This window comes from Hakea prostrata, chromosome 3 (genome assembly GCF_041222555.1).
Source record: "Hakea prostrata isolate BN-2017 chromosome 3, UWA_Hpros_2, whole genome shotgun sequence".
Classification (NCBI taxonomy): Eukaryota; Viridiplantae; Streptophyta; class Magnoliopsida; order Proteales; family Proteaceae; genus Hakea; species Hakea prostrata.
Window position 1 is genome coordinate 4430147 of NC_142602.1, and position 27344 is coordinate 4457490.

The following is a 27344-nucleotide window of genomic DNA, read 5'->3' on the forward strand; positions in this document are numbered from 1 at the left end:
TGAGATTTAATTGATAAGGGTTAAGATGTAAATAATGATGTTTATTTTTACATTTGAAGGGGTTAAATTTTATTAATTTACAAGTCTAAGTCCCTCATTTAACCGATATCAAAAACTTCTCTCATCACCGTGACTGTGCTTTCTTCTTCTTCTTCTTCGACTTTTCTTTGAAAGCTTCGTATCCGCGACCTGGCTTATTCACAATAAAAGATAAGCCTATCCATCAAAATTAACGAAATCATAACGGAACAGGTTCTAATCGCTTTCTGGACCAAAGAGAAAATCATTAAGAACCAGATGCAAAAATCACATGAACGGCAAGAATTACAAAGAGGATAGGCCTATCTTTTGTCAATAAAATATCTACAGAGATCAAAGAAAGGAAAATACAGAACTGAAACTTGACCTTGAACTGACAGGGATGAAGGAAAACAGAGATACAACCACAGGAACCGAGGGATCCATCGCTGTGTTCACAAGCTTCTGCCCGAAGGTTCTAGCCAGGGAACCATGGATGTTCTTTGCCAGGTTTGTGAGCAAAAACCGACCTGTAATAGACTTAATCCTGTATTTTTCCATGAATCGATTTTCCCTGGAGAAGAACTACGAGAAGTGTTGAAAAGACGCACTAGTGGGGAGAAAAAACCGACAGAAAAGGAAAGAAGGTAGGGTTCTTATTTGTAAATTTGATAACTATTAATCTTTTAATGTAAAATTAAGAAATTTATCTTTAATTTTAAACCGTTAGATTTTAGGAGGAAAATCCAGACGGTCAGCTGCTGGCAGCAGCAGCTGCCGCAAATAAAAATCCCTACTTGGGAGCCGAAACCGCAGGTAGCCGTTCGACGGGAGAAAATAGTGTTAGTTATACAATATTTTATTGTGGGAGAGAGGAAAAACCAGAATCAACACGGAACCGAAGGAGGGTTTTGCAGATATAGAAAAAGAGGATCATTGGATACCAGAATGAGATAAAGTAACTCCTTCGATTTAAACTCAGATAGGTTTACGACTTTAGAGATCTCGGTTTCAATGGCCTCTCGATCGTCATTTGTCATTGTTTGTTTTCTCTTTCTTCTTCTCAATGTTAGTCACTGCAAAACCCTAAAAAGAGACGGTAGGTTTGTATCTTTCAGATTAAGTACATTTATATGTATATTCCTGATTGTTATTCAATAAAATATCTGCTGCTTCAGCAGAACCACGGGAAGCTTGAGAATTATGGTTTTTGTAATTTAGCTTCTTAATTTGACATTGGATTATGTATTTTTACTCATTCAGACTGAGTTTCTTGGATCGCACTGATTTTCGACCGTTCATTAAACCTCTATAATTAGTGAAGAACAGGAAAAATTGCAATCATTTGGTGCATTGTTTAAGATCCCTCGTTCTAGGTTGGTTTGACTTCTCATATCTATTTAATAAGATGCGAATTAGACTGGTTAAGAGGGTTACAATGTAGCCAAACTTCTTACTCGTTTTCGATATCATGCTGCATGTTATTATTATGTACTGTACTCTGAAATTACAGAATTTTGCCAAGTATATTAACCATGATTAAGTAATTTCGTATTATACGGTTTTTTGCGCGACATAATTAGTGCTCTTCTCAATGCAGTGAAAGCCTTAAATGAAATCAAAGCATCTCTTGGCTGGAGGGTGGTTTATGCCTGGGTTGGAGATGATCCATGTGGAGATGGTGATCTACCACCTTGGTCCGGTGTCACATGTTCCATTCAAGGAGATTATAGAGTCGTGACAGAGCTGTATGCCAATTTTTCTCTCATTGTCCTATTTTGATGTTTAACCGCTATTCATCAGTGATTGAATGCCTAGTTTGTGATGTAGCTTCATCTTATGCTTGTCCATATTTGAAAATGTCGTTTATTGTATAAGTAGGGGGGGGGGGTACGAGGGTATGAGACTATGGCACTTGGAGGCTATTTGTTTCATTTCCACAATGTGATTGCTCAAGATATGGAAATATACCAGACTAAGCCATCAAAATAATTATAAAAGATATGGAAATATACCAGACTAAGCCATCAAAATAATTATAAGAAAACCTGTGACAGTATACCTTCACTGTAGTTCATCTCTGGGGAGAGGAGGGGGTTAGAAATATTATCACATCTACCGGTACATGCTAATTTCTACTGATAGTGATAGTTCATGTTCACGAGAATCCAACCTTAGAAATAATGTTTTGGGCGGTGTTGTTGTTGACCTGTAATGCTTATTAATTTTTACTCCAAGGTGATCATCTTTTTTTTGTTGCAGGCAAGTTTATGCTGTATCAATTGTTGGGGCTTTCCCTACTGCTGTAACCAATCTGTTGGATCTAAGAAGGCTGTAAGTGTGCCACATCTAATTTTCCTCTGGATTGATTTCATAGTATGGTATTGTGTATCCATTTGTGTGATGTGTCTTTCAAGTTCAGTTAGGAATGCTTCAAAATGACCAAGCTCTTTAAGCCATTATTAATTTTGTTCATCAAGCTCAGTAGATCTGTTATTGTCAATTTATTAGTTTCATGTATCGATGCATTTGTCTGTACTGTTTAGGTGTGAGAGTTTTATTAGGTGTGTATTTTGGTTGGAGTAACATGAAAGCATCTGAAGAGGGGCCATTAATATGGTAACACTTACTCATGCCCAATCATGCACACAACAAAAACATCAACAACCATAACCTTATCCCAACTAGATTGAAACAAGAGAAGTAAAAGGAAGTAATAAAAGAGGAAATAACTAAAGGAATAAAGTCAAATCAGCAAACGGTGATCATTTGCTTGCAAGGAGTTGGCTAAATGGGTCCTTATTATTCGCGGTTATATTACGATTGAGCCATGCCACACGAGTACCCTTTCTTTCCATTTCTTCAATGGTCATTTTAAGCCCCCCAACCAAAAAAAAAAAAAAAAAAAGAGAAAAAGAAAAAGGGAGACACCTTTTGCTCTGCCAAACTGGATCTGGTCACTGTTCCTTGTTGGCGCATCTATGGATCTGTATTGGATATGACTGTACCACCTCAGGCTGCTCTCATGAAGCTTATCTTAGATTGGTTCTAACTCCCAAATTGGTTCTAATACATTTGTTCCTTACTCATCTCCTGGTTTTGCTGCAAATCCTTCCCTCTGATAAACTCATCTATGTTGCTTTCTTTAGCTGCCAAAAGTACCCCCCCATATGTTATAGCTGGTATAATAGGCATGTCACATAACAGTCCCAGTGCACCTCTCCATGCACACAATCTTGATATATACATTTGTTGTATAATAGTTCATCTATGATTGTACCCTCTTTTCTGCTCCCTCCTCTCCCAAATGTGGAAGCATTATTCTTTTTGGATACTATGAGAACTGCAGTGATTTATATAAAAGGGAGATGTTTTGCTTGCAAGAAATGTCTGACCTGTCTTTGATTTATATGTGAAAGATCTTTTCACTGTATATGGTGGAAGTGCAATATAAAATTGAAGTGGTTCAGTTAGCAGTATTGTTTGTGTTTTTCTTTTTAAAAGGGCTGGCTAATACTTTGACTGTATTTTAATCCCAGGGATCTTCACAACAACAAGTTGACTGGTCCAATCCCTTCACAGATTGGACGGCTAAAGCGTCTTAGGATACTGTATGGCTGCAAACTCTTCCAGTGCCTACTTTCTGATTGAAATAATTTGCATAGCTGTTTGTTTGATTTCATAGTGTGTTCTTTGCTCTCTTTTTAAATTATGGACTCTGTTGATAAATGATGAAAATAATATGGTTCTCCAAAATGAGGATACACTAACCTTAGATTTATCTCCAAAACATATTAGTCTTTGCTCATCTGGCTTTGCCACATGCCAATCCCTCAGCCCGTTTATTTGTTGAAACTGGGTTCCACTGGAACAAGTAATTCAATGATGATGCTAAAATTTGATGTCCCTGTTAGCTAAATCCCTCTTCCAATGAACTGTTCATGTTGGCTATTTCACCCCAAATTTGATCATGTGTTTCGTATCCTTGCAGTGACCCATCTTAGCTTCAGTTTCGATCATAGGCATGTGTGTTATATGAAAAGCTTAATCAGGTTAATGTACTCGATCAGCTTTTACCGGATGGCATCATGAGAACTTCATTATGGGTTTTTATTAATAAAAGATAAAAAGAAAAAGAAAAAAAGAAAAAGAAGACTTCACTATAGGTTATAGGATTGGCTTGATCAAGGATCAAGTTCCTCATAGAGCTCACTCTCTCTCTTGCTCTTGTTTGTGTTTGTAACAAACACAAAGAAGTCAGGATCAGCATAGCCTGACATTAAGGTTTTTATGCTTTCCCTTTATTGTCAATCTCAAAAGCCCCTATCTTCTTCTAAGGTTAGCCAGGATTCAGTACTTCTCTTAATGAGAAGTAGTACTGACAATTGAATTTTAAGTACTTGTAATGAATCACAATGCACCAGCAATTAAGAGGTCTATGGTCTCCTTGTCAGCCTTTTTGGCTGTTGCTGCAGCTTGTAAGAGTCTTTTCTTCTAATTACCATCTGATGCCTCACTCTCCATACTAGGGTTTTGATATTTGATAATGCCCGAGCTATTTTTGTAGTAGCACTCATCTCCCTCTTCTTTCCATATCTTTACAACAACAACAATAAGCCTTGTCCCAACTAAATGGGGTCGGCTACAATGAAAAAGGGTTTGGCTAGATTTTTTCTGGTGCCGGCTGCTTACCTAATGCACCAACCCTCCTCCTTTACCCGGGCTTGGGACCGACAACAAACACTAGCGGACTTCTTCTTTCCATATCTTTTTAATGTATAAATTGTAATGCTTTTCTTAACTGTCCACACTCTTCATAAAAAACTCATCTGCCTTTCATGGGAAAATAGTGGCATCTATGTCTTTATATAGATTTATGGTTCTTAGTTATCCTTATTTTTCTATATGATAATTTTATACTGTTTCTTACAAGCCATGCAGTGGCTGTTCTATGTGCATTCCTCTTTATAGATAAGGTATCGTTTGTTTGCTAGATAAAATATGGGGTGGGAAAAGTAAACTTTTTGTGAAATCCCAAAGCATGCTTTGTTTGGTTCAATGGGATGGGAAAGTGAGCAGACAAGCTTCCTTAAATTAAAGAAGCCTGTTTGCTGACGTGGCATGTTACCTCTCCCACCCCACCGCTTTTTACCCCTTTTTACAGTCTTATATGTTTAGTGGGACTTTGCGAAAAAGTGATGGATATAATAACAGTGGGACCCACATTCGTAATTTTTTCACAAAATTCTTTTCTTTCCTTTCCTATTCCCTTACCCCACTACATGTGGGTCCCACATGTTTATTATTTCTACCCCTTATTATCTAGCAAATAAATGATGCCTAAAGAATCACTAGTCAGGATTTGCAGTCCTTGAATCTTGTGCTTAATTTCTCACAAGTAACTTGCATTCGAAGTTGCAGTTGGCGATATTGTTGATTTCTAGAAATATAATTGGATAATATAATATTGGGTTTCAGGCGGAGGTTTTTCTTTGCCTGCCTGAATTACTAAGTTTGCAAACAATTGTAATTTTCAAGAAGCTGATTATTTTTTGTTTCATCATTTTAATATCTTGTTTACATTTTTATTTCCCATCTTGTTAGCAATTTGAGATGGAATAAGTTTCAAGATGTTATTCCTCCGGAAATTGGTGAACTCAAGCAACTAACACATCTGTGAGTAGTATCAATTTTAAATATGATATTTTCAGTCTGTATGATGTGATTTTTTTCTTCTTAATTGAGTGATTTATTACCGTAAATTTTGTAGCCACCTGAGCTTCAATAACTTCAAAGGTGAAATTCCTAAGGAACTTGCAAGTCTACCAGAGCTTCGTTATCTCTATCTTCATGGGAATCGCTTCATAGGCCGAATTCCACCAGAATTGGGGACGCTGCGAAACCTCCGACATTTGTATTATTCAATCTCACAACCCCATCCCCACCCTGCCAAAATAAAAAATGCTATAAAAGTTTTGGTTTTGGTGTCTTGTTGCAGAAACTTCTCTTCATCATATTATGCATTACTATGTTCCCTTCCATTTTAATCGTTTAGCTTCTAATATATTGTATGATGTTCGTAGGGATGTTGGTAATAATCATTTGGTGGGTACCCTAAGGGAACTCATCCGTTTTGAGGGAAGCTTTCCAGCTCTGTGAAATTTGTAAGCCAAATCCTGTTGTTGAATTTGTGGTATTGCATGTGGTATTCTGTATCTTAGGAATTTAAAATTTATGTAGTAGTTTAATTTTTTTGTTGGTATCTGAATAATAATTTCTTTACCGGAGGGATTCCTGCACAACTTTCTAACTTGACAAGTTTAGAAATCTTGTAAGTAATAATATGCAAAATGATGGCTAGCGAGATAGCCGTTCGGCGTGATTTTCTTTCTTTTTTAAGTCTTCTTGCACATTCCTATAGAGTCTTGAAATTAATTGCCCGTTTTGATTATAGGTACTTATCGTACAACAAGATGTTTGGGGTTTGTACCTGCAGAACTTGCCAGTATTCCAAGATTGATTTACTTGTGAGTCTTCGTCTACCTGTTAATCTACTTATCATACACATTTCTTGTTTGAGAGTTTTTCTAACCATTGGGAGGACAAGAAAACCTTGCCTCTGCCATTTTTTCGCATCTATTAGTTTGAGATTTGGGACTACCATCCGTTAGATCCTGAGAGTTCTTGTGTGGCTTGAGCTGCAATTCTGCCTGTCCAACCCCATAATTTTCTTAAAAAGGAAGGGTAAAATAATGCAATACTTCATGGTGGTTCTTTACATTTTGCTCATATAGGGTCAATTCTTTACCTTGTAGATCACCCTAATTATGAAACCCATTAAATTCTGGCTATTATGAATGGAGAACCTTGGTGTTGCTACATTTTTGGGTGAATGAAAACATTTATAAGCAACAAGACAAGAATGGTTTCTACAATCATTGTCACATTTGTTACTTGAAGAATGGCTTGTTACTGTTATCATTTGTATTCATAATATTTACCAGGCTGGCTTCATTGCATGCAATGAATATGAAACCTCATTTAACTAGTGGTGTCTTTATTTGAGATGATTCATGTGTCCCATTGTTATGAAATGAAATCCCTTGGTTCTGCTAAATTTCTTACTTGAAGAATGTATTGTTTTCATATACCCCATCATCATTGTTGCTGTGGAATGACAAATTTGTATCTCTTCCTGGTTTGCGTAATCAAATAGTGGTTGATGCTCCTGCTTGTTAGGCTGACGGTTGCCATTGGTGAATTCACCAGAGCATTTTAGATAGTTCAATGACGTGATGACATATTTTCTGCTTGAGAAAAATTAAAGAAGTGTATCTAATGGGATAAGGTGGAAATAGATGCAAGTACCGAGGAATGGTACACAACTAATGTAAGATTGAATTTAACTATAGCTGGTGGGATCAGGAATTTTTTCTGGCCAGTTGGTATTCTATGTTGACCATCCACAGGGTTCAGGGTCCACATCTGCCCCAAGTCGCCCTTTGCATGTTGGAAATAAAGAAAAGGACAACGTCAACAAATGACTGCAGTTCGAAAATACACATTTGTTGGTTATGGAATGGCAGATGAACCACCTACATAGACATCTAATAGCTTGGTTGACAGGGTTCATGCACTGGCTAAAACTATCTCCATGCCCACTTAGGGGGAAAAAATAACTCATTATATAAGTTTCTTTGAAGTATCCCTGCACAACTGTTCTTTGTGTTGTTTGAATGGTCTGAGATTGATTGTATTCTTGATGGTATATAATTAATGGACTTGGGATACGATATATGAAGCTAGGGCAAGGACGGGTTCAACATGATATTTTTTTGGAGGGAAAGAAATTGATATCCTGAGGCTAGGGTCTGAGATTGATTGTCTTCTTGATGGTATACTATTAATGGACCTGGGATATGATATATGAAGCTAGGGCAAGGATGGGTTCAACCTGCTTTTTTTTTTTGGAGGGAAAGAGAGATTGAGTATAACCTCAGGCTTGTAGCATATTGTGTGATATAATGAGGTAGCCTTATGGTATATATTTTCTTAATTTCTTTGCTGACAAGCAATGGTTGGACATGAAGTAACCATTCATAAAATCTGAAAAGTGTTGAGTGTATGCGTATACACACTGGGAGCTGGTTGTTATTTTGCTCTGCAGCATATAATTTTTGTGCTAACCATGTCATTAGTTGGAATGTTTAGATCTCTTATAATTACCCTAATTTGTTGAATTTTAGGTACTTGGACCACAATCAATTTCGGGGAAGGATTCCAGAAGCCTTTTATAAACACCCCTTCCTGAAAGAGATGTAAGTTACCTTGTACCACTCAACTGAAGCATATCCTTATTGTTGCAACTGCAAAGACTGATATCTATTTGTTTCAATGCTGAATCTCTGAACGCAGGTATATTGATGGAAATTCTTTCCGGCCGGGTGTAAAACCCATAGGTGTCCACAGGGTCCTTGAAGTTTCTGACTCAGAGTTCTTGTTTTAGTAGTCTCATCCTATTCTTCTCTTCTTCCTTTTTTTTTTAATCTTAATCTTTTGTAGGGACATAGGAACAACCTTTCACCGTACCCAACCCCTGGGGTTCATTGTTCATGGAATGAAATGTGAAGTTCCTATTTTGCTTCCAAAACTGTTATTCTTTTGGTTAGTCTTGATTTAACACAACCGAAAGCATAGCTGCTTGTAATTGTATAGCATATGTTTGACATTTATGCATTAAAATTTTGTCCGTCTATATTGTCCCAATTCCTTTCGAGGAATGTAGAATTCTAGACAGGTAGTAGGTGACTCTAATTTTGCTTTCTTTAAGTGATACATTTTTGTTTTGTTTTGTTTTGTTTTTTGGGGTAAACCTTTTGGTGATACATGTTACTTGGATATAGGACTCAACCTGAATCAGAACCACAACAATACGGGTGGTTTACGTAAAGCTAAAACATCATCATCTTTCTTCTCTTCGGCTGGTCTATCCAAATATGGCTGTAGGAGGGATGATAAGCTGTCTTTTCTACAGAGACAGAACCAAGGACAGATGGTTGCAGAGATGAAGGACAGAATGATGAGACTTAGGATGGTGGAAGTCTTACTCTCCAGGATAGCAATCTTGCAGATCCCATCAGAGAAAAGAGGATGGGAAGCAGTGGGTAGATGTTTTTTTGTGGGTAGATTCATTGTTGAAGTCGGTAATGAGGGTTCCCAGGTGACTATCATTCTTTTTGTTTTTTTGGCTAAACAGAAATATCACTTGAACGGAGCACCACAACAAAAGCACGTGATAAATAGACCGAAGCCACGGATACCGCCCCGCTAACAACCTCGCCACGGCACCGGAAAAACACGAGAGGGGGAACCGGGCGCGCAGGGAGGCAGGGCGGCGACAAGGAAGAGAGACCCGACGGCGCGGGGAAAACGCAGGTCCGACAGAGGGAGATGAGCCCGGAGAAAGCTGTAAGTTATGTTTGAGAGAAGAAGATGAGTTAACGGGAAGCCCAGAGAAGCCGAGTAGGTTTGGGAAGAAGATGAGTTAAATGAGAGAGAGGAGAAAAACAATTATAGTTAAGAGTTGAGAAATTATTGACCATTAGATTAGGTAATCCACTTGCATTCATCCAAGGTGCGCCCACGGGAGGGTGTCGGACCGGAGGTGATAAAATCCCAGCCACAGGCCAAAGGGGAAGGGCTCTCTTTAAATCAAGAGGGTAAAAGAGCATAAAAACATTCTGAAAGTTTATTTACCGTATCCTAGTGTCTTCAGTCTTTCATTTTTCATTCTCTCACATGTATGATATAAACACAAAAATTGAATCTGAATTTTCTATCAGTCGCGGTAGAGGTATGGGTTTTTCTAATACCGCTTCACTACATAATATTAGGGTTGAGTCAGGATGCTCTGAGGTGTGCATTTTCTTCAGGAAAGTCCTGTGGCGGGGACCAATACCCGCACACCAACCGGGATTTTCGATGGAAACAAAAAAACCCCCTGACCTGGTCAAGAAATTGGAAGCCATGTTAAACCTCCCAGAATCTTTTCATGTCCCTTCGAGAGGTGCGGCGGGCGGCCTCTCTCTGTTGTGGAAACCTCATCTGAAAATTGAAATCTTATTAGCAACTGATAGATTGGTGGATACTCTTATAACCATACTGGATGACCCACCTTTCTATGTGTCCTTCGTTTATGGAGACCCCATTAAACAGAATAGATATCTTACCTGGGAGATTCTTGAATCCATAGCAGTGGGCAGAACAGAACCATGGATGTGCATAGGAGATTTCAACGCACACTTGGGGTGGCGTGAGAAAATGGGTGGAGCCAGAAAATTCTCTCATGATTGTGCAAGGTTCAAACTCTTCCTGAATTCTTGTGATTTCTTAGATCTGGGTTACAAAGGAGCTCCTTACACATGGTCAAACAAGCGCTCAGGTACCGCAACCATCAGAATTAGGCTTGACAGAGGTTTATGTAACCTACCCTGGAGGACCTTGTACCCTGAAGCTACACTTTTTGTCCAACCCATGTTTGGTTCAGACCATGCACCTTTGCTTCCGGACTTTACGGGAGGTATTACCAAAAGAAAGAGACCTTTTAGATTTGAGTATGCATGGTTGACTCACCTGAAAGTAAGTCATTATCAGCAGAAATATGGAAGGCACCTCATGAAGGTACTGCACATCTCAGTTAACCAAAAAGATGAAAGCCACGCAAGTTAGTTTCAAGAGATGGAATAAACACACCTTTGGTAACATTCATCACAATATTCAGAAACTTACTGCTGATCTAGAAAAAGAACAGAGGTTACCGGATGCTGAATTTTCCCAGGACAGAGTCAATATCTTAGCTGAAATGTTGGTGACAGAGCTTACAAAAGAGGAACAATTATGGCTGCAAAAGTCCAGGATCTCATGGCTGAAAGAAGGAGATTGTAATACAGCCTTTTTCCATGCAACCACCCTGCAAAGGAGACAAGTCAATAAGATTTTAAAGCTCAAAAATCTCAATGGAGATTGGACTACAAAGCAATCCGAAATCAAAAATATCCTTACTTCTCATTTTACCCAAGCTTTCACTTCTCAACCAATAGATACTGGCGAGATGCTCAACATCATTTCAGCCATTGAACCAATGGTCACCCCAGAGATGAATCTCAAACTTTGTGCAAATCCCTCACCTGAAGAAATCAAATCTACCCTCTTTGCTATGAGTCCTTTAAAAAGCCCAGGCCCTGATGGTTTACCCCCCATATATTTCCAACACTTATGGGAAACCACCGGCCAATCTTTGACTAACTGTGTTCTTGAGTGTTTTTCCACAGGTATTATGGAGCCAAAAATTAATGCCACTTATATCTGCCTCATTCCTAAAGTGCCTTGTCCGGATGCTGCTGACAAATTTCGACCAATCAGCTTAGGAGGAGTGGCCTCGAAACTGATTGCAAAAATCATAGCCAACAGATTAAAAGAATTCCTACCAGCTATCATTAGTCCTTTTCAATCAGCTTTCATCCCCTCAAGACAAATCTCTGATAACATTTTCATGGCACATGAATTATTCCATTACATAAAGCAGAGGAAGAAAGGAAAAAAAAAGCTGCTGGGATTAAAGTTGGATATGAAGAAAGCATACGACAGAGTGGAGTGGTCATACCTGGAAGCCATTCTTGGCAAATTGGGGTTTAACACAACATGGATCTCTCTTGTTATGAGTATAGTCTCTACAAGTCTCATACCGTTACTTATAAATGGGAATATCAGCAATCCCATCATACCAACTAGAGGCATCAGGCAAGGGGACCCCCTCTCACCTGCCCTCTTTATCTTGTGTGCGCAGGGCTTCAGTGCACTTGTCAATAAGGAGGAGCAGGCAGGAAGAATCAAAGGTATTTCTATAAAGTCTCGAGCACCATCTATATCTCACCTGTTATTCGCAGATGATACCTTGCTCTTCTCGGAATTAAACCTTGACAAGGTACAAAATCTCAAAGCTCTTCTTCATAGCTATTGCAAAGGCAGTGGTCAAGCAATCAACATGGAAAAGTCAAATTTGACTTTTAGTCCGAATACACCACTGCGTTTCAAAAGATGGTTCTCAAGGATTCTGAGAGTATCCTACACCAAAGCACCAACAAAATACTTGGGACTCCCCCCGGAGATTGGAATTTCCAAAGCCAACACTTTCGGTTTCCTTACAGAGAGAATTCATAGGAAATTCCAAGGCTGGAAACTCAAACTACTTTCACACGCAGGCAGAGAAATATTGCTTAAGTCAGTAGCCATGGCACTCCCCCAGTTTGCCAGCGCCCATTTCAAGCTACCAAAAAGTATCCATGAGGATCTGAAGAAAGTCTCTGCAAAATTCTACTGGGGTAACATCGGTGAAAAAAAGAAAATCCACTGGATTAGTTGGAAGAGAATTTGCACATCAAAACCTTCAGGGGGTCTGGGTCTACGAGATAATCAGAGACATAACCTTGCTTTACTTACAAAGGTAGCCTATCGACTCTGGAGTGAACCGGAGACACTGTGGGCGAGTTTTACCAAAGCTATATATTTTCCCAATCGGGAGTTCCTGCAAGCAAATATAGGGCAACACCCTAGCTGGGCTGGCGCCAGCATCATGGAAGGAAAAAAAGTTTTAGAAGAAAACTTGAGATGGAAGATAGGTCTAGGAAATACCATAAATATCTGGGAGGATCGTTGGCTGCCAAATTCACTCGAGGGGAAGGTAACCTCTCCAAAACCCTCTGCTTGCGCCATCCAATGGGTAGCAGACCTCATCGATCCAGCCACTCGAAGTTGGAGAACGGATTTGCTCTCCTCTCTCTTCCAGCAACATGAAGCAGAGCAGATCAAGCATATTCAGCTGGCCATTTTTCCTGCACTAGACACACTGATCTGGGGAGCTGACAAAAGAGGAACTTTTTCAGTCAAATCCGCATATCACGCCCTCACCAACAAGAAACTAGCATCAGATAGACTTCTATCCTCCACATGCAGACAACAACGATGGAAGAGTATACCTTCTGAGATATGGACACTGATCTGGAAAGCCTGCACTTTACCAAAGATTAGACACTTACTATGGCGCATCTGTGCAGAAGGCATTCCAACGGGCGAAAATCTCCGACGCAGGAAGATAATCGCAGACTATTCTTGTCATAGAGGATGTGATACTGAAGAAACCGAAGGTCATCTCTTCCTCGAATGTGAATTTGCGAGACGCGTATGGTTTCTTAGCCCTCTCGGATTTCGACCACCATTGCAGGAGCCTCTTCATATTGCAGACTGGTTGCAGGCACTTCAACAGGCTAGACCAAAGGATAAATGGGAAGATAGGAGATTCATAAGTCTCATATTCTTCACAATCTGGGAGATTTGGCTTGCACGCAACGATTCACTGTTTCAGAAGGGTACTAGATCTCCTATGGAGGTCGTCAAGCGTGCCACTACATATCAAGGTGAATTCTGGAATAGCACAGGTCTCGAAGCCCAGAGGGACGCACATCTCGAGAATCACAGTTCTCAAAGGAACCTTCCAGCGACACAAAACCCCGGTTGGTCTCTTGTGAAGAGTGATGCCGCCTTTAAATCCAATACAACTCAGATGGGCCTGGGTTATGCACTTTATAATGAGGAGGGGCAACTCATCAAGGCAGGTTCACAACATGGGCTTTTTAATTCAGCCTTAGTAGGCGAGACTTTAGCACTCCGAACAGCTATGAAGGAGGCTTTGGGTATCGGTATGGACAAGGTTATCTTCCAATCCGACTGTGCAACTCTCATCAGATACTTAAACCAGCCAAGTACAATCATTCCCCAAGATTTGGATCCCATAATCCAGGACATACATACCTTAAGAACCCTGTTCTCTGAGGTCAAATTTGATGTAATACCTAGGTCTTGCAATGTAATTGCTCATGTCCTAGCTCGGAAGGCTACGTCGATTACGGGCTCGACGGTTTGGCCACTCTCCATTCCTTGGTTGTATTCCTCAACCTTGGCTCCTGCCCCGCTTTAATGAAACTTTTTACCAAAAAAAAAAAAAAACATATGTGTTTTCTTAATACCTTTTCATTACACATTTAGCCATTTAGGTTGGATTCGTCTTTCAGTGCTGATATGGGACCTTAGTAGGCGCTACGTGGACAGTCGACCGTCTTTTTTTTTTTGGTAGAGGTCGACCGTTCTAATGTGTGGGATCTTAGTAGGCCTACGTGGAGTGAACCCCGCCTCTTCTTTTCGTTGGATAGGTGTGAAGGGGAGCAAAAGGGTAGAGGATCCGTGTCCAGAGGATTTTACCCATTCGAGGTAATAAAAATACACCAGACGCGTTTCGGATGAACCAAGAGGTAATAGATGGTTTGATTTTTCAGTGTAGCGGTCCAAATTAGAGCCAGAAAGCTTGATAAGGGGTTCATTTTTCAAACCGAACCTTTTCCCGAATTATGTACGTTGGTTGGAACTTGGAAGCGGTTGTGTTGTGCCCTTTCTGCATTTGGCCCCGGCAACGAAGACTGGTTGTGCATTTGACGGCTGCCCGAATAGCACCTCCTGTAAATTTTTGTGAGATCAATGGAAGCGAGTAATAGACGGTTAGACAATTGACGAGAGGGGTCTGGGGAATCCTAGATTCATGAATGGCACATCACATGTCTTGTCCAAATCCAAGTCCCTGCTCATCACTGCAGCCCAATGTGGATCCCTTCTGCGACACTGTGGCACTACTCGTTCCCTTACCAACTCAAAGAAACTCCACGCCCATGTCATCACCTCAGGCCTTCTCTTCTTGGACCACTCGGCGCGCATCCGATCCAGCCTCATTACTGCATATGCTTGCTGTGGAGACGAATCAAATGCGCGTCTTCTATTCGACCATTTGCCTCAAAGGAACCCCTTATTATGGAGCGTCATGATCAGGGCCTACTCCCAGAACGGTCTATCGGCTAATGCACTCCACCTGTTTGTTGAAATGCTCTCCTCAGGTGACAGTAATCCTGATAATTTCACCTATCCTTTTGTTCTCAAGGCCTGTGCTGAAATGTCGTTGCTTAATGTTGGTATGTCCATTCATTGTCGAGCATTGGCTACTGGGTTTGATTCAGACACTTACGTACAGAATTCTTTACTATCGATGTATATGAACTGTCGCAAAACGGAGATGGCTAGTCGGGTTTTTGATGGAATGCAGGGGCGGACTGTAGTTTCTTGGAATACGATGATAAATGGGTACCTTAGAAATGGAATGGCGGAAGAATCTTTGGTCATTTTTGATTGGATGATGGGAGCTGAGGAGAAGCCTGATCATGCCACCTTGGTCTCTGTTTTGCCTGCGTGTGCTCATTTAGGGGATTTGCAGCGGGGAAGGGGAGTTCATGATTTGCTGAAGGAGAGGGAATTGGGGAATTATATTCCCGTGAAGAACTCATTGATAGATATGTATGCCAAGTGTGGTAGTTTGGCTGAGGCCAGACTGCTCTTTGATGAGATGGGTGAGAAGGATGTGGTGTCATGGACGGCCATGATTGTAGGGTACCTTTCGAATGGTGATACAGCAAGTGCATTAACGCTTGGTCATCGGATGCAACTGGAGGGGGTAAGGCCTAATGTGGTAACCTTGGCGGCCCTCCTATCTGCTTCTGCCAGTTTGTTGACTCTGAAACACGGCAAGTGCTTACATGGGTGGGCAATCAGATGCAGACTTGAAGCAGATGTTATGGTGGAGACTGCCCTGATTGACATGTATGCAAAGTGTAACCACATGCACCTCAGCTTTCAAGTTTTCATGAAAGCTACAAGAAAGGGAGCAGTGCCTTGGAATGCCCTCATCACAGGATATGTTCATAACAGATTTGCAGACAAAGCAATAAAAGTTTTCAAACAAATGCTGATGGAAGAAAGGGTCAACCCAGATCGTGCAACCTTGATTAGCCTTATTCCTGCTTATGCTGATCTGGCTGATCTGCAGCAAGCCAAAAACATACATTGTTATCTAATGGTTTCTGGATTTCATCCAAGCGTTGAAACTGCCACTGGTTTGATTGATATCTACTCAAAGTGCGGAAGCCTTGATTTGGCCCATGAGCTCTTCAATGAGATCCCCGAAAATGTTAAGGACACCGTAGCATGGAGTGCAATCATTGCTGGGTATGGACAGCATGGGGATGGTAGGGCTGCAGTTTCACTTTTTAATCAGATGATGCAGTCTGAGGTGAAACCAAATGAAGTCACATTCACATCTGTTTTGCATGCTTGCAGCCATGCAGGGATGGTGGATGATGGCTTATGGTTGTTCAAATATATGATTGACAATCACCAATTGAGACCTCAAACTGATCATTACACTTGTATTGTTGACCTTCTTGGCCGTGCAGGTCGACTAGAAGAGGCTTACGAACTGATTAAAATGATGCCATTTGAGCCCAGTCACGCTGTCTGGGGTGCCCTATTAGGTGCCTGTGTGATACATGAAAATGCCATGCTAGGAGAGTTGGCTGCAAAGAAACTTTTTGAACTAGAGCCAGACAATACGGGAAATTATGTGTTAATGGCCAAGATTTATGCTGCTGTAGGAAGGTGGCAAGATGCAGCAAATATAAGAAGTATGATGAGTGAAATGGGATTAAGAAAATCACCAGGTCACAGCTTGATTGAGGTTAGAAACACAGTTAATGCATTGTGATATCTCCCACTAACTAAAAGTGTGTCCATGGAAAGCCAAAAAGCTCCAGTGATAAATCAAGGTGGACTTCTGGATTGGAGAGTTGTTGGTAGGACACTATCTATAGAAGAGCAAATTCAGGGAGTAGCCAAAGGTCCAGTACATGTGGACTTGATCTGGTAGGGAAAGATTATATGGATTGTTACCATGAACTTGTAATATCTTTTTGGGTCATTGGAGCCATGTTCATCCATGGGTTACTGCCAGGGTGATCGAGAGTATGACAAGAGGCAGCCAGGCAAAGCTGGGGAAGCTAGCAAAGCAAAATTTTGGTTATCAGAAACGAGGATTCCCTAGTTTTTTACTGTCTCTGTCCAAGGGAAGGACTCACCAATTCAAATATAATCACTGCAGCCGTCGAGATTCAGGTAGCAGAATAGAGCTTTGATTCTATACAAAAGGGAGCACAATTAACACTAAGGCAATGGACATCAAACAGATTTTCCTCTACCAGCTTACTTAAGCTGAACTGCTAAAGACTGTACAGGTTCTCACTCATCCCCCAAGAAAAAACAATGTATGAGGTTCATCCCCAGGTTGCCGTGAGAAACCATGAAAGAAAAAGGCAGTGTGAATGCAGAGTCTATCCAGCTTTCTCGCACTTGGTGTCTGGAGCACCGTCTGACCTCAGGGAAAGGAGATAGAGACGGGCAACCAGCAGCAAGGATCCCGCACGCTGGGGCACAAGGCAAACCCAGAGGCAGGGGGAACCGAAATCATTGAACAACAAGGAAACCCGGTTGGGGAGGGCATCCCAACCAACAAGAGAACCGGTAGGGAATGTGCAGCCCCAAAGACAGCAGATATGAAGTCAGCGGAATTCACAGGAGCAAAACGGAGAGAGCTCGCCGGCGGCGGGAGCCCGGAACGGAGAGCATCATCCCATTTCCGAAAATGTTTAATAGGAGAAGATACGGTGCAACCAAAGTCAGGTCTTTGGTCTATCATGTCTCTCCTCTTCAATGAAATGACAATACTACCCAACCACGGGACGGAGTGAGGAAAACACAGAGATATTGAGGAGTTTGCAACTAGACTGGAACTCATCTCAGACTCTTTAGGAAGAAGAAGAAATTGTGAAGAACAAGGCCTTGTTGGCTCTCGGTTTGGTTGTAAGGCTGTGAGCCTCCATTGTTCCTCTGTTCTGTGCTTTTTGTTTGGATTTTGCGCTTTGTTCCTTGTATTCTCTTTCCCTTTGGTCAATGAATTTTTTATTCATCTAAAAACTAAAAAACCCTACTCCTCTTTTTGTTCATGTCAAATGGTCCCAAAGAAAAGTAAAAAAAGAAAAGATAAATAAGAGATTAAATCTTTGTTAGCAACCACCGCAGCTAATGTATTTGTTTCCACATGATTATTAGTTACACTGTTACAGGTTCTACCAAAAAAGAAAAGATCATCAGTCCCAAAGGATCTAAAAATATTGGAGGAAGCTATATGAGGCTATCCATCTTTGTAGTATTTTGGGTAAGCATCTCCTACATAAAACAAAAGTTTGGGTAAGCATCCACCTCATTGAAATTTGGGCTGTTATTCTAAGAAATTTATTCTTGAATTTTGGCAAAAGGTAGAACTTCGATTCAGCCTAGCATATGAAGGTTGGGGTGAGGCGTCTAAGCAAAGGTTTTGTATATAAATATAGATTTTTTTTTTCCAGTCATTGTCAGCCAGTTATGAACATAATTATAATTCAACCATTGAACCATTTACTCGCATTTCTCTCCCTCTAGTGATTGGAGGTATGGTCATCTATTTTGTGGAAGGCAAAAAAAAAAACTTTTTTTTTTGCATAATTTTTTTTTTTTTAATTTAAAAAAAAAAAAGAGAAATGCAATAATACATGATTTTTCATCTCCATCTAATGATTGAAGATATAATTGTCTATTTTGTAGAACTCACATATGAAAATTTTTATTATTGCATAAATGTTGATATATTTAGATTTTTTTTGAAAAAATATATGATTATTTTACTAAAAAAATGGAAAAGAGAAACCAATATTCTAAAACCAAGTGCATCTGTTTTGGGAAAAAGAAAATCTGTGCAAATGGACAAAATTGAATTCAAACACTAATTATTATACTTATTTTGCAGGAACATTTGAAAAGAGAAACCACTGTTCCGAAACCAAGTGTGTCTTTTTCTAGGAAAAATAAATTTGTGCAAATGGATAAAATTAAAATTAAACATTAATTCTTATACTTATTTTGCATGAACATTTGAAAATAATTTTAGAATATGAACAAGGCATGTGCTTGCTTGTTAGGAAAAGTATATAGGACTTTCAACTTGCCACATAAAGATTAACAATAGCTATCATGTCTGGATGGTTGTAGTTTTTGAAAATCATTTTATATTCTATTCATAAAATTTCATCTGGATGAGACTTGTGATCTCGCATATATTAACATTATTGAGAGTCCTAAGTTGGAAACAATCAGAAATTATTTTTTTTGGGTAGGAGAATGGTCAGATTTTAGAATCATATGGTTCTTGACCTGAATTGACTAAGATATTAATCGATTACCTAAAAACTTTTGGACCTATATTCTATTGTAAACAAGAAGATCTGCTCTAAATTTCCATCCAACATGATAAGACAAAGAAAAAGATGTAAAGCGAATAACTGATTTAAGGGGTGTTTGGTTGGTGCCATTGGTGAAATCACGAAATGGAACAACTGACTAAATTCCATCTAAATCATAATGGGTTTTTGCATCATCTTAAAATGGATTTTAATTTAAATCTGCAAACCGATCTTGACTTGCATTGGGAATTCTTCTTTTATCTCCCTTTTCCTTCTTTCAATGTGCTACTCAATTCACTAGAATGACCTGAAACATGTCCTTGAACATTCAGCAATTGACTTTAAAATTTGAAGTTTCACAATATATTTTGATTATTATTAATTGATACAATTTAGAGCAGAAATTCAAGCCGGCCAAACACCCAATAAGTAATAAAGAAAATTTAAAGAGTTTTAGAAAAGGGAGAATAAAATTATAATCAAGTTAAAGATTTAAGTATTTTTATTTTGAAACTTGAAATGCTTATCTTTTCCAATATGGCAATATCTAGAAGTTAACTAAATTTAGGAGACAATCTACAGCTTTCCTGTATCATTAATCCCACAAAACCCAAAATAGAAAACCCAAAAGCCCAATAGTCAAAGTCTCTCTCTTTCTCTCTCCACAATTCTCTAAATTCTGATTATTCTCCGTGTGGACCAGGGATTCGAGGTAAGAACACGAAATGCTAAGCACCCATTCACATCTAAACACTTTTAATTTGCAGATCTCTTGGATTTAATTCTTAAAAAAATAGATATATTTTTAACTTACTTAAATTAGAAACAGGAATGAAAAGTCTCTCCTTCCTCCAGTTTTCTGGAACAGGGGAGTAACAGGGCAAAAAACACCTCTCTCTCCCTTCTCTGGTTTTCTGTTTTTCCCATGGGAGAGAAAGAAGGACCCAGTTGGACTTTTTCTTCGCGTATTCATTTCTGAACTGATAATCGACCTGAACGCTCCAAATGCCGGATTCAGACGGACCAAAGAAGCCCAACTGGAGAAAGGCCAAGAGAAGATCTCAATTTCTTTTGCAATATTCGTCGATCTGCTGCTTCTCTTTAACTATTGGATCTGATGGTGTTTTTGGTGATATTTCTCGACCCTTTCCTGAAGTGGGTTCCTTCTTCTAGGGTTGTTCTTGCCCTGACGACGACGAGTAGGCAGAACGACGATGCAGCTTCATTTCTCCCCTAGCATGAAAAGTATCACGATCTCGAGCAGCAATGGGTTCATTGACTTAATGAAGATCAAGGTCGCAGCTCGCCACGTCTCTTATCGGACCCTCTTCCATACGATCCTCATCCTTGCTTTCTTGTTGCCCTTCGTCTTCATTCTAACTGCTGTCGTCACTCTCGAAGGTGTCAACAAGTGCTCCTCCCTGGGTATGTCTCATAGATCAGACACGAGTCACTTTTTGCTTTAAAGCTTTATCTTATTTCTTATTTCTTATGGGTGTAAGTTGTCCGAGGGTTGTTGCATTTGAGTTCTGAAGCTGCTTGTGTTGGTGAACGATCACAAAGAGACAAGAAGGGGCCGTTATGGGTATTTTAGGATTCAATTAGATTGAATTGAAACTGAAATTTATGACTTCTGATTTTTGTTTGCGTTACTTTTCCTTTTCGTTCTACGTGGTTTGCCTTTTTAATTGGTTGTATTTGAATTCGTGTCATTTCCGGTGTAACACACTGTTTACGGTTATGGAAGATCGATGTATTCTTAACAGGTTTCAGACTTCCTTCTTATACAATCTTGAGATCTCTCACATTATTCTTTTGTTGCGTTCAATTGTCTGAAACTTGGATTCAAATTTGTATGTGTGGGACTTCAACGGATTAACACCCCGCCTCTCTCTTTTTAATCTGTAGTTGGATATAGTAATTTCCAATTTTACTTTTCTTCTTTCAAGTTTCACTTTTTCTTTTGGTTTTCCCGCTGGGATTGATTTGAGACCCAGTTCCTATGCAGTGGATGCATTGCTTTATATTTCTGTAGGGACTACATTAGGCATGAACCGTTTGATTTAGTGACTTTAAAATGTCATTTCTATTTGGGCCTCAAAGATGTTTGTTCCCCAGTTTTGCCTGTTTGATTTCTTCCCTTCTATTTTTCCTAGAATTTGATTTGTTTAATCAAGTTGTTAAGTTGAGACTATACCTCTCTTGTTAGGAAATTGGGCTTAACACCTGGTTTTAGAATGAAAGAGGAGTTAAAGCTGCAATGGAACTGGTTCCACCTTGCTTGAATCTTCTGGAATGTGTGTTTGCCGTAGAGGGTGGTTTGATTTTTTGACCTTAGAACTATTGCATCGCTTCTAAGTCCCTAATGGGTTGGCTAAGTTTTGTTGCATTGTTATCTGTATTCCATGTCGCTAGTTGCTTTGAAGAGATTTGCTTAAGTGAAGTTTCTTGTACCATAGATCTTTTTTAATCTTTGATATTCTGGAAAAACTGACATTAATGTTTGTTAATGTCTAGAGCCTTATGTGATCAATATCATTCAGTTGCTTGCTTAACTGGTCCAATGAGGTTATATCACCCTCTAATTTTGTAATTCCATGCTTCAGATTGTTTGGGAAGACGACTTGGACCGAAGTTTCTTGGTAGGGTTGATGATTCAACGGTAAATGTTTGCTTCTCATTTTGTTTGTTTGATTAGTGATCAGGTCATATCTGTTTATTTGGTGAAGTGGAATTTGTTCTCTTTTTGGTAAATGAACTATTTTATTCATGTTATTATTTTAAAGTGTAATATTGGACTTTGATATGCAGAAGTTAGTAAAAGGTTTATATAAGATCCTCAACCAAGTCAAAGCTGAACAGATCCCAGCCAACATGAAGGTGCCGGAATCATTCAGTCAACTTGTTTCTGAAACGAAGAATAACCATTATGATGCTAAGACTTTTGCATTAAAGCTAAAGGCAATGGTACGTAGTTAATCAACCAAATCTCATGTTAAAAAGTTAGGTTATTGTTGAAATGGTTTCCTGTGTCAATTCCTAACATGAAGAGCCAATGCCAATCATTTAGTTAGAAAACCAGCCTGACAAGGTTGGCTTTTTCTTTCTTTCTTGTGTTGTTGATACATTGTCCATATTGGGTAGGATGGGAAGAAGACGTGAACACAATCTTTTTGGTCTCGGCAGTTCTCATGAGACTCAAACATCTTGTTTAAAGAACTAATGTGGGAAAGAAAACTAATGTGAATAAGGACAAGGAGATGAAGAATCTTTCTATCTCAGGGCATTGGAGTATGATTCTTATACAATCAGTTGAAGATTAAATTCCAAATTTCTCAATGCCATTCATCTTCATTTTTTCATGTAGTTCTTCTTTTCCCTCCATAAATTGTTTTTTATTGATGCAGTTAAGTATACCTGAGAAATGTACCTGTAAAGTTTCTTTTGCAATTTCTTTTTATAGATAAAAATAGCTCCATGTAAAAATTGATAGAGGCCGTGAATTGATTCAAATTGAACTGGCCTTGCATTGGTGTTGAAATTATTAGGGTAGCCTGCACCTGTACATAAGTTGCACAGAATGAACCTTATAATCATCATTTCTTTCTAGGAAGCTCTGTGTTGGTTTTGATATGTGTTGTCTTTCAGTTCCTAATTGTAAGAGTTCTTATTTGCTATGTTCATCAGTGTAGAAATACATGATATGAGAATATAAGGAGAGTTCATCTACTGGAGGAGTACTAGAAATAGTTCTTCTCATTCCTTACTAAATCATAAAAAATGTAGTTTGGCACCTGTGTCTGTTCTGTTCCATGATGTATGGAAATTGTTGTACTCTTACTGAAGCAGCAGTATACTGCTGTCGGACAATAGTGCCATTTGCCATCTTGCCTTCATTAATGACTAATCCTCCTGGTCAAATGCACAAGATATGCATATGTAGCAGTTAGCTGGTCAAATAAAATGCTTCCTCTTCCAGACATTACCTTTCTTATTTTTATGTCCATTTCACGTAGTTTTCTTTCTGAGGTTTTAACTGAAGAAAGTTCCATTATGCAGATCGAGAAATTTGATAGGGAGATTAAGGAATCCAAGTTTGCTGAGCTCATGAACAAGCATTTTGCAGCAACCTCCATTCCGAAGGGTCTACATTGTCTCTCTTTACGTTTGACTGACGAGTACTCCTCCAATGCTCATGCACGGAAACAATTGCCATCTCCAGAATTACTCCCTTTGCTTTCTGACAATTCTTACTACCACTTTGTCCTAGCGACTGACAATATCCTTGCGGCTTCTGTTGTAGTCACTTCTGCTGTCAAAAACTCTCTAGAACCTGAGAAGATAGTCTTTCATGTTATCACAGACAAGAAAACATATGCGGGTATGCACTCATGGTTTGCACTCAACTCTCTTTCCCCAGCTATTGTTGAGGTGAAAGGTGTTCACCAATTTGACTGGTTAACAAGAGAAAACGTACCTGTGCTTGAAGCTATTGAGGGCCAGCATGGTATCAGGGACTACTTCCACGGAAATCATGTTGCTGGGGCCAACTTTAGTGTGACTACTCCTCGATCATTTGCATCCAAATTGCAGGCCAGAAGCCCAAAATACATTTTATTACTCAACCATATCCGCATATACCTCCCAGAGGTAATTGCTCGTTCTGTGAGCCTTTTTCTTTCATCATGGAGACTTGAAACCTATCAGAATCAGCATTGAAATTTATACCGTTGCAGTGACATAGAAGTTCAAATTGCTTATGTATTATGTCTCAATTTGTGTTCTGTTTCATTGTTGATGATAAACTCGTTAATGCGGTTATCTATCACGTATTGGTAGCAAATAATGAAATCTCCAAGATAAAAGTCAGGAAAAGAATGGTAGCATTTGAGTAAAAATTAAGAGAAAGAGAGAACATTAAAGGCATAGAAGTGGTGGTTTGGTTGGGAGATTTAGTGGAAAGAAAGGAATTGGATAAATCTCTTCCCCTCTCTCTGTGAACGAAAAAACAGAAACAAGGATTCGAAGGGGGTTACTTGATTCCTTGTAAAGTATTTGACTCTTGATCTTCTTGGGTCCTGCCCCAAATACTTACAAATGTTTGTGGAATGTTGGGGTTAGATAGAAGAATTCCTTATCGCTGTTTGTTGTTTAGATATGAGTGCCTTTGAGCATCCTACTGATTCTTTATTTATTTATTTATTATTTATTTATTTATTTGTATATTGTGAACAGCTGTTTCCAAACCTTAACAAGGTGGTCTTTTTAGATGATGATGTGGTAATTCAGCGTGATCTGTCAGCATTATGGAAGATTGACCTCGAAGGCAAGGTTAATGGGGCAGTGGAAACCTGCAAAGGTGAAGATGAGTGGGTGATGTCTAAACATTTCAAGAACTACTTCAATTTTTCTCACCCTCAAATTGCCAAGAGTTTGAATCCTGATGAATGTGCATGGGCATACGGCATGAACATCTTTGATTTACGTGCATGGAGGAAGACAGATATCAGAGATACATATCATTATTGGGTGAAACAGGTAAATCTAAAATGCCTGTAAACTATAGTATTCTACCTTTTTACTTTCTGGGAGGCTGGGTTAAGGGGGATGGTTTTAATTAATTGCTATGCATTATCAAACTGATAAAATTGGACAATTTTCTTGCCAACATGGATAGGTCATGAGGTGTTCTTTGTTTGAAATCTATTTGAATTCCTCACTTGTAGATCTCCCATCTTTTCTGGCTGTTAATCATGCAATGGTGGGATCCAAATTCCCTAATACATTGTGCACAATGGGCTGGCACATTTGATAGGACAATATCTTTATTTTCTCAAAGAATAACCAGGATTCATCTGTTAGTGTATCTTGGTCAGTTAAAGTGATGGACTGACAACCTAGCGCCTAGATCTTATGCCCTGGCAAACTTCTTCCATTAGCTGAGTTTGAATACTACATGATATTTTTTGGGTTCTTTATTCAAGACCTTAAGTTCAACTATTGGGATGATATGATTAAACAATCTCTGTTTCTTAAAATGGTGGTATTGCCTTTTGAATTCAGAATCTGCAGTCAAACTTGACCTTGTGGAAACTTGGCACCCTGCCTCCTGCTCTTATTGCTTTCAAAGGTCGTGTTCACCCAATTGATTCCTCCTGGCACATGCTTGGTTTGGGTTACCAGAGTAAGACCAGCATCGAGAATGTGAAGATGGCAGCAGTGATACACTACAATGGCCAGTCCAAACCATGGCTAGAGATCGGCTTTGAACATCTACGACCTTTTTGGACGAAGTATGTCAATTACTCTAATGTCTTTGTGAGGAACTGCCATATCTTGGAGATATAGGTCAGACAGATAAGTGGCCAACGGAAAGTAAGAGATGGGACACCGATTTAATGGGACACCCATAAAGTTTTGCTGTGTGATACTTTGATGACTTGCAATTGAGGAGAACATAAAATTTGACCATGTGGATAATGCTGTCAGATTCAGATCTTCTATCATCCCAACCATGTGCGTTACTTGTGGCCACAACAGACATTCTTTCATTCTGTAATATAGCAATCAATGCTTTAATTTTTTGGCAGGAAAAGGAGAGTTTTCTTTTCCCCAGACCTTCCAAGGGGCATCTAGCATTGTCTTGTCTATTAGCTGCGTGTTGGAAGGTACTAGTAAGAATCTCTGTATCGCCACACCTGCTGACTTGGATGCGGAGCAAATCATGCAGATGGATGTGATAAACTGCTTTCGCAGGTTCTTTTATAATCCAACCCCAAGATAAATCCCTTTTTTGGGAGTGTAGTTTCCTGTTCCAGTCTCTTTTTCCTTTGGATCTTGGCCCCCATTTTTGTTTTCTTTTGTATTCATTATGTTGATTATAGGTAGTGGGTAATGGAGATTGCTTTGTTATGGATCCCATTTCACTTGGGGGGGGGGGAGACTTTTTTAGGCTATTTGTTACGAACGATTCATGAGATTATTGAAACTGTGCAGATAATTCTTTTTTTCCCCCTTTCATCTCTCTCTTTCCTTCCCCCACACCAATGCATCCCACCCCAGTTGCTGTCCAGAGCTGAATTGACTTTGTGGAAGAAGTGAATGCTTCAGCTGGCTTCAGTGGTTTTATATATTTAATTGCCCATTACCTGAGTCGCACAATCAACTTGGGGTGACTTCAGTGAATGATGCACACAGAGAGAGCACACAAAGCAGGATAAGGAATGTGTAAAATGCCCAGAACGATAGTATAATCTTGTTGACCATGTAAAGGGCCGTATCACCAATGCATCAGGCGCCTTGTAATGCTATGATAACAGACATTTTTGGCAATGCCACTTTTTATGCATCGAATGTTGGACTGGCGGTATGGCTGATCAGATTTATGGAGGGTTCTGCTGCAGCGCACCGTCAACCCCTGAAACTTGAGACAGGTCACACAGCATCAGCTCTGAAAAAAGATGTAGAGCAGCGCCTACTGGCCATGTAGAATGAAAATGAAGATAAAGAGGATCATGATTTTGGCCTCTCTTTGATATTCTACTGGACACCAAAGTATCTGCAGAAAACTTCTTATTGTTTTGTGTCGTTCAAGTTGGAGGGCAAATGAGACGCTCATGGTCATGGTTTTCCCCTTTTTTTGGTTCAGGTGGCGGTTGGTGAAGAGGACATATATTCATGATTCATCATGAAGCTATAGTGGAAGATGAAGATAATGATATTTGTCTTGTGATCAAGAAGAGATGTATGTTTATTACCTTATTTTAAATTTTGTTTAGTGAAAGAAGGTAATGTTTGTTGAAGATGTTAAGCTAACCTACGTCCAAAGATACTGACCGTTAAGAAGAAGCTTATCTTGGTTAAGCAAATCACCAATGAAAACCCAAGCTAACATTCTCTTCATGCTTAACTTGTCAGAAAACTATTAAATTACTCCATTATATATTAAAGAACCCTACTTGATTAGAAAGTAGTCACTTTGATTACTTCGATTCAAGAAACACTTTTTGAAATCTTTACATTCTTTAATTATTTACTAATCCAACTATGAAGTCTTAGATTAGATTC

General features: G+C 39.3%; 3 protein-coding genes and 1 pseudogene across 5 annotated transcripts; all 4 read left to right on the plus strand.

The window, feature by feature from the left end:
- Positions 1–421: 421 nt before the first annotated feature.
- On the plus strand, positions 422–9281 carry LOC149020170 (uncharacterized; annotated as a pseudogene). Its single transcript, XR_016171991.1, has 11 exons — positions 422–528; positions 1602–1766; positions 2281–2352; positions 3558–3629; positions 5623–5694; positions 5789–5932; positions 6102–6182; positions 6278–6349; positions 6473–6545; positions 8265–8336; positions 8434–9281. The product of XR_016171991.1 is annotated as an uncharacterized LOC149020170 (transcript).
- A 718-nt stretch (positions 9282–9999) lies between these two features.
- On the plus strand, positions 10000–14050 carry LOC149020171 (uncharacterized). Its single transcript, XM_089146819.1, has 2 exons — positions 10000–10698; positions 10799–14050. The coding sequence occupies exons 1-2, from the start codon at positions 10000–10002 to the stop codon at positions 14048–14050; spliced, it is 3951 nt and encodes a 1316-aa protein (XP_089002945.1).
- A 213-nt stretch (positions 14051–14263) lies between these two features.
- Positions 14264–17268, plus strand: LOC149020172 (pentatricopeptide repeat-containing protein At5g39350-like). The gene has a single exon (XM_089148266.1). The coding sequence runs from the start codon at positions 14666–14668 to the stop codon at positions 16709–16711; it is 2046 nt and encodes a 681-aa protein (XP_089004392.1). The 5' UTR covers positions 14264–14665; the 3' UTR covers positions 16712–17268.
- Positions 17269–20114: 2846 nt separating this feature from the next.
- On the plus strand, positions 20115–27280 carry GAUT13 (galacturonosyltransferase 13). Of its 2 annotated transcripts, none has more exons than XM_089148268.1 (6): positions 20115–20702; positions 21884–21939; positions 22092–22244; positions 23337–23927; positions 24513–24815; positions 25341–27280. In XM_089148268.1, the coding sequence occupies exons 1-6, from the start codon at positions 20492–20494 to the stop codon at positions 25623–25625; spliced, it is 1599 nt and encodes a 532-aa protein (XP_089004394.1). In that variant the 5' UTR covers positions 20115–20491; the 3' UTR covers positions 25626–27280. The 2 variants fall into 2 exon arrangements, with proteins under 2 accessions (XP_089004394.1, XP_089004393.1); XM_089148267.1 differs by having other exon boundaries at positions 22089–22244; positions 25341–27278.
- Positions 27281–27344: the final 64 nt, after the last annotated feature.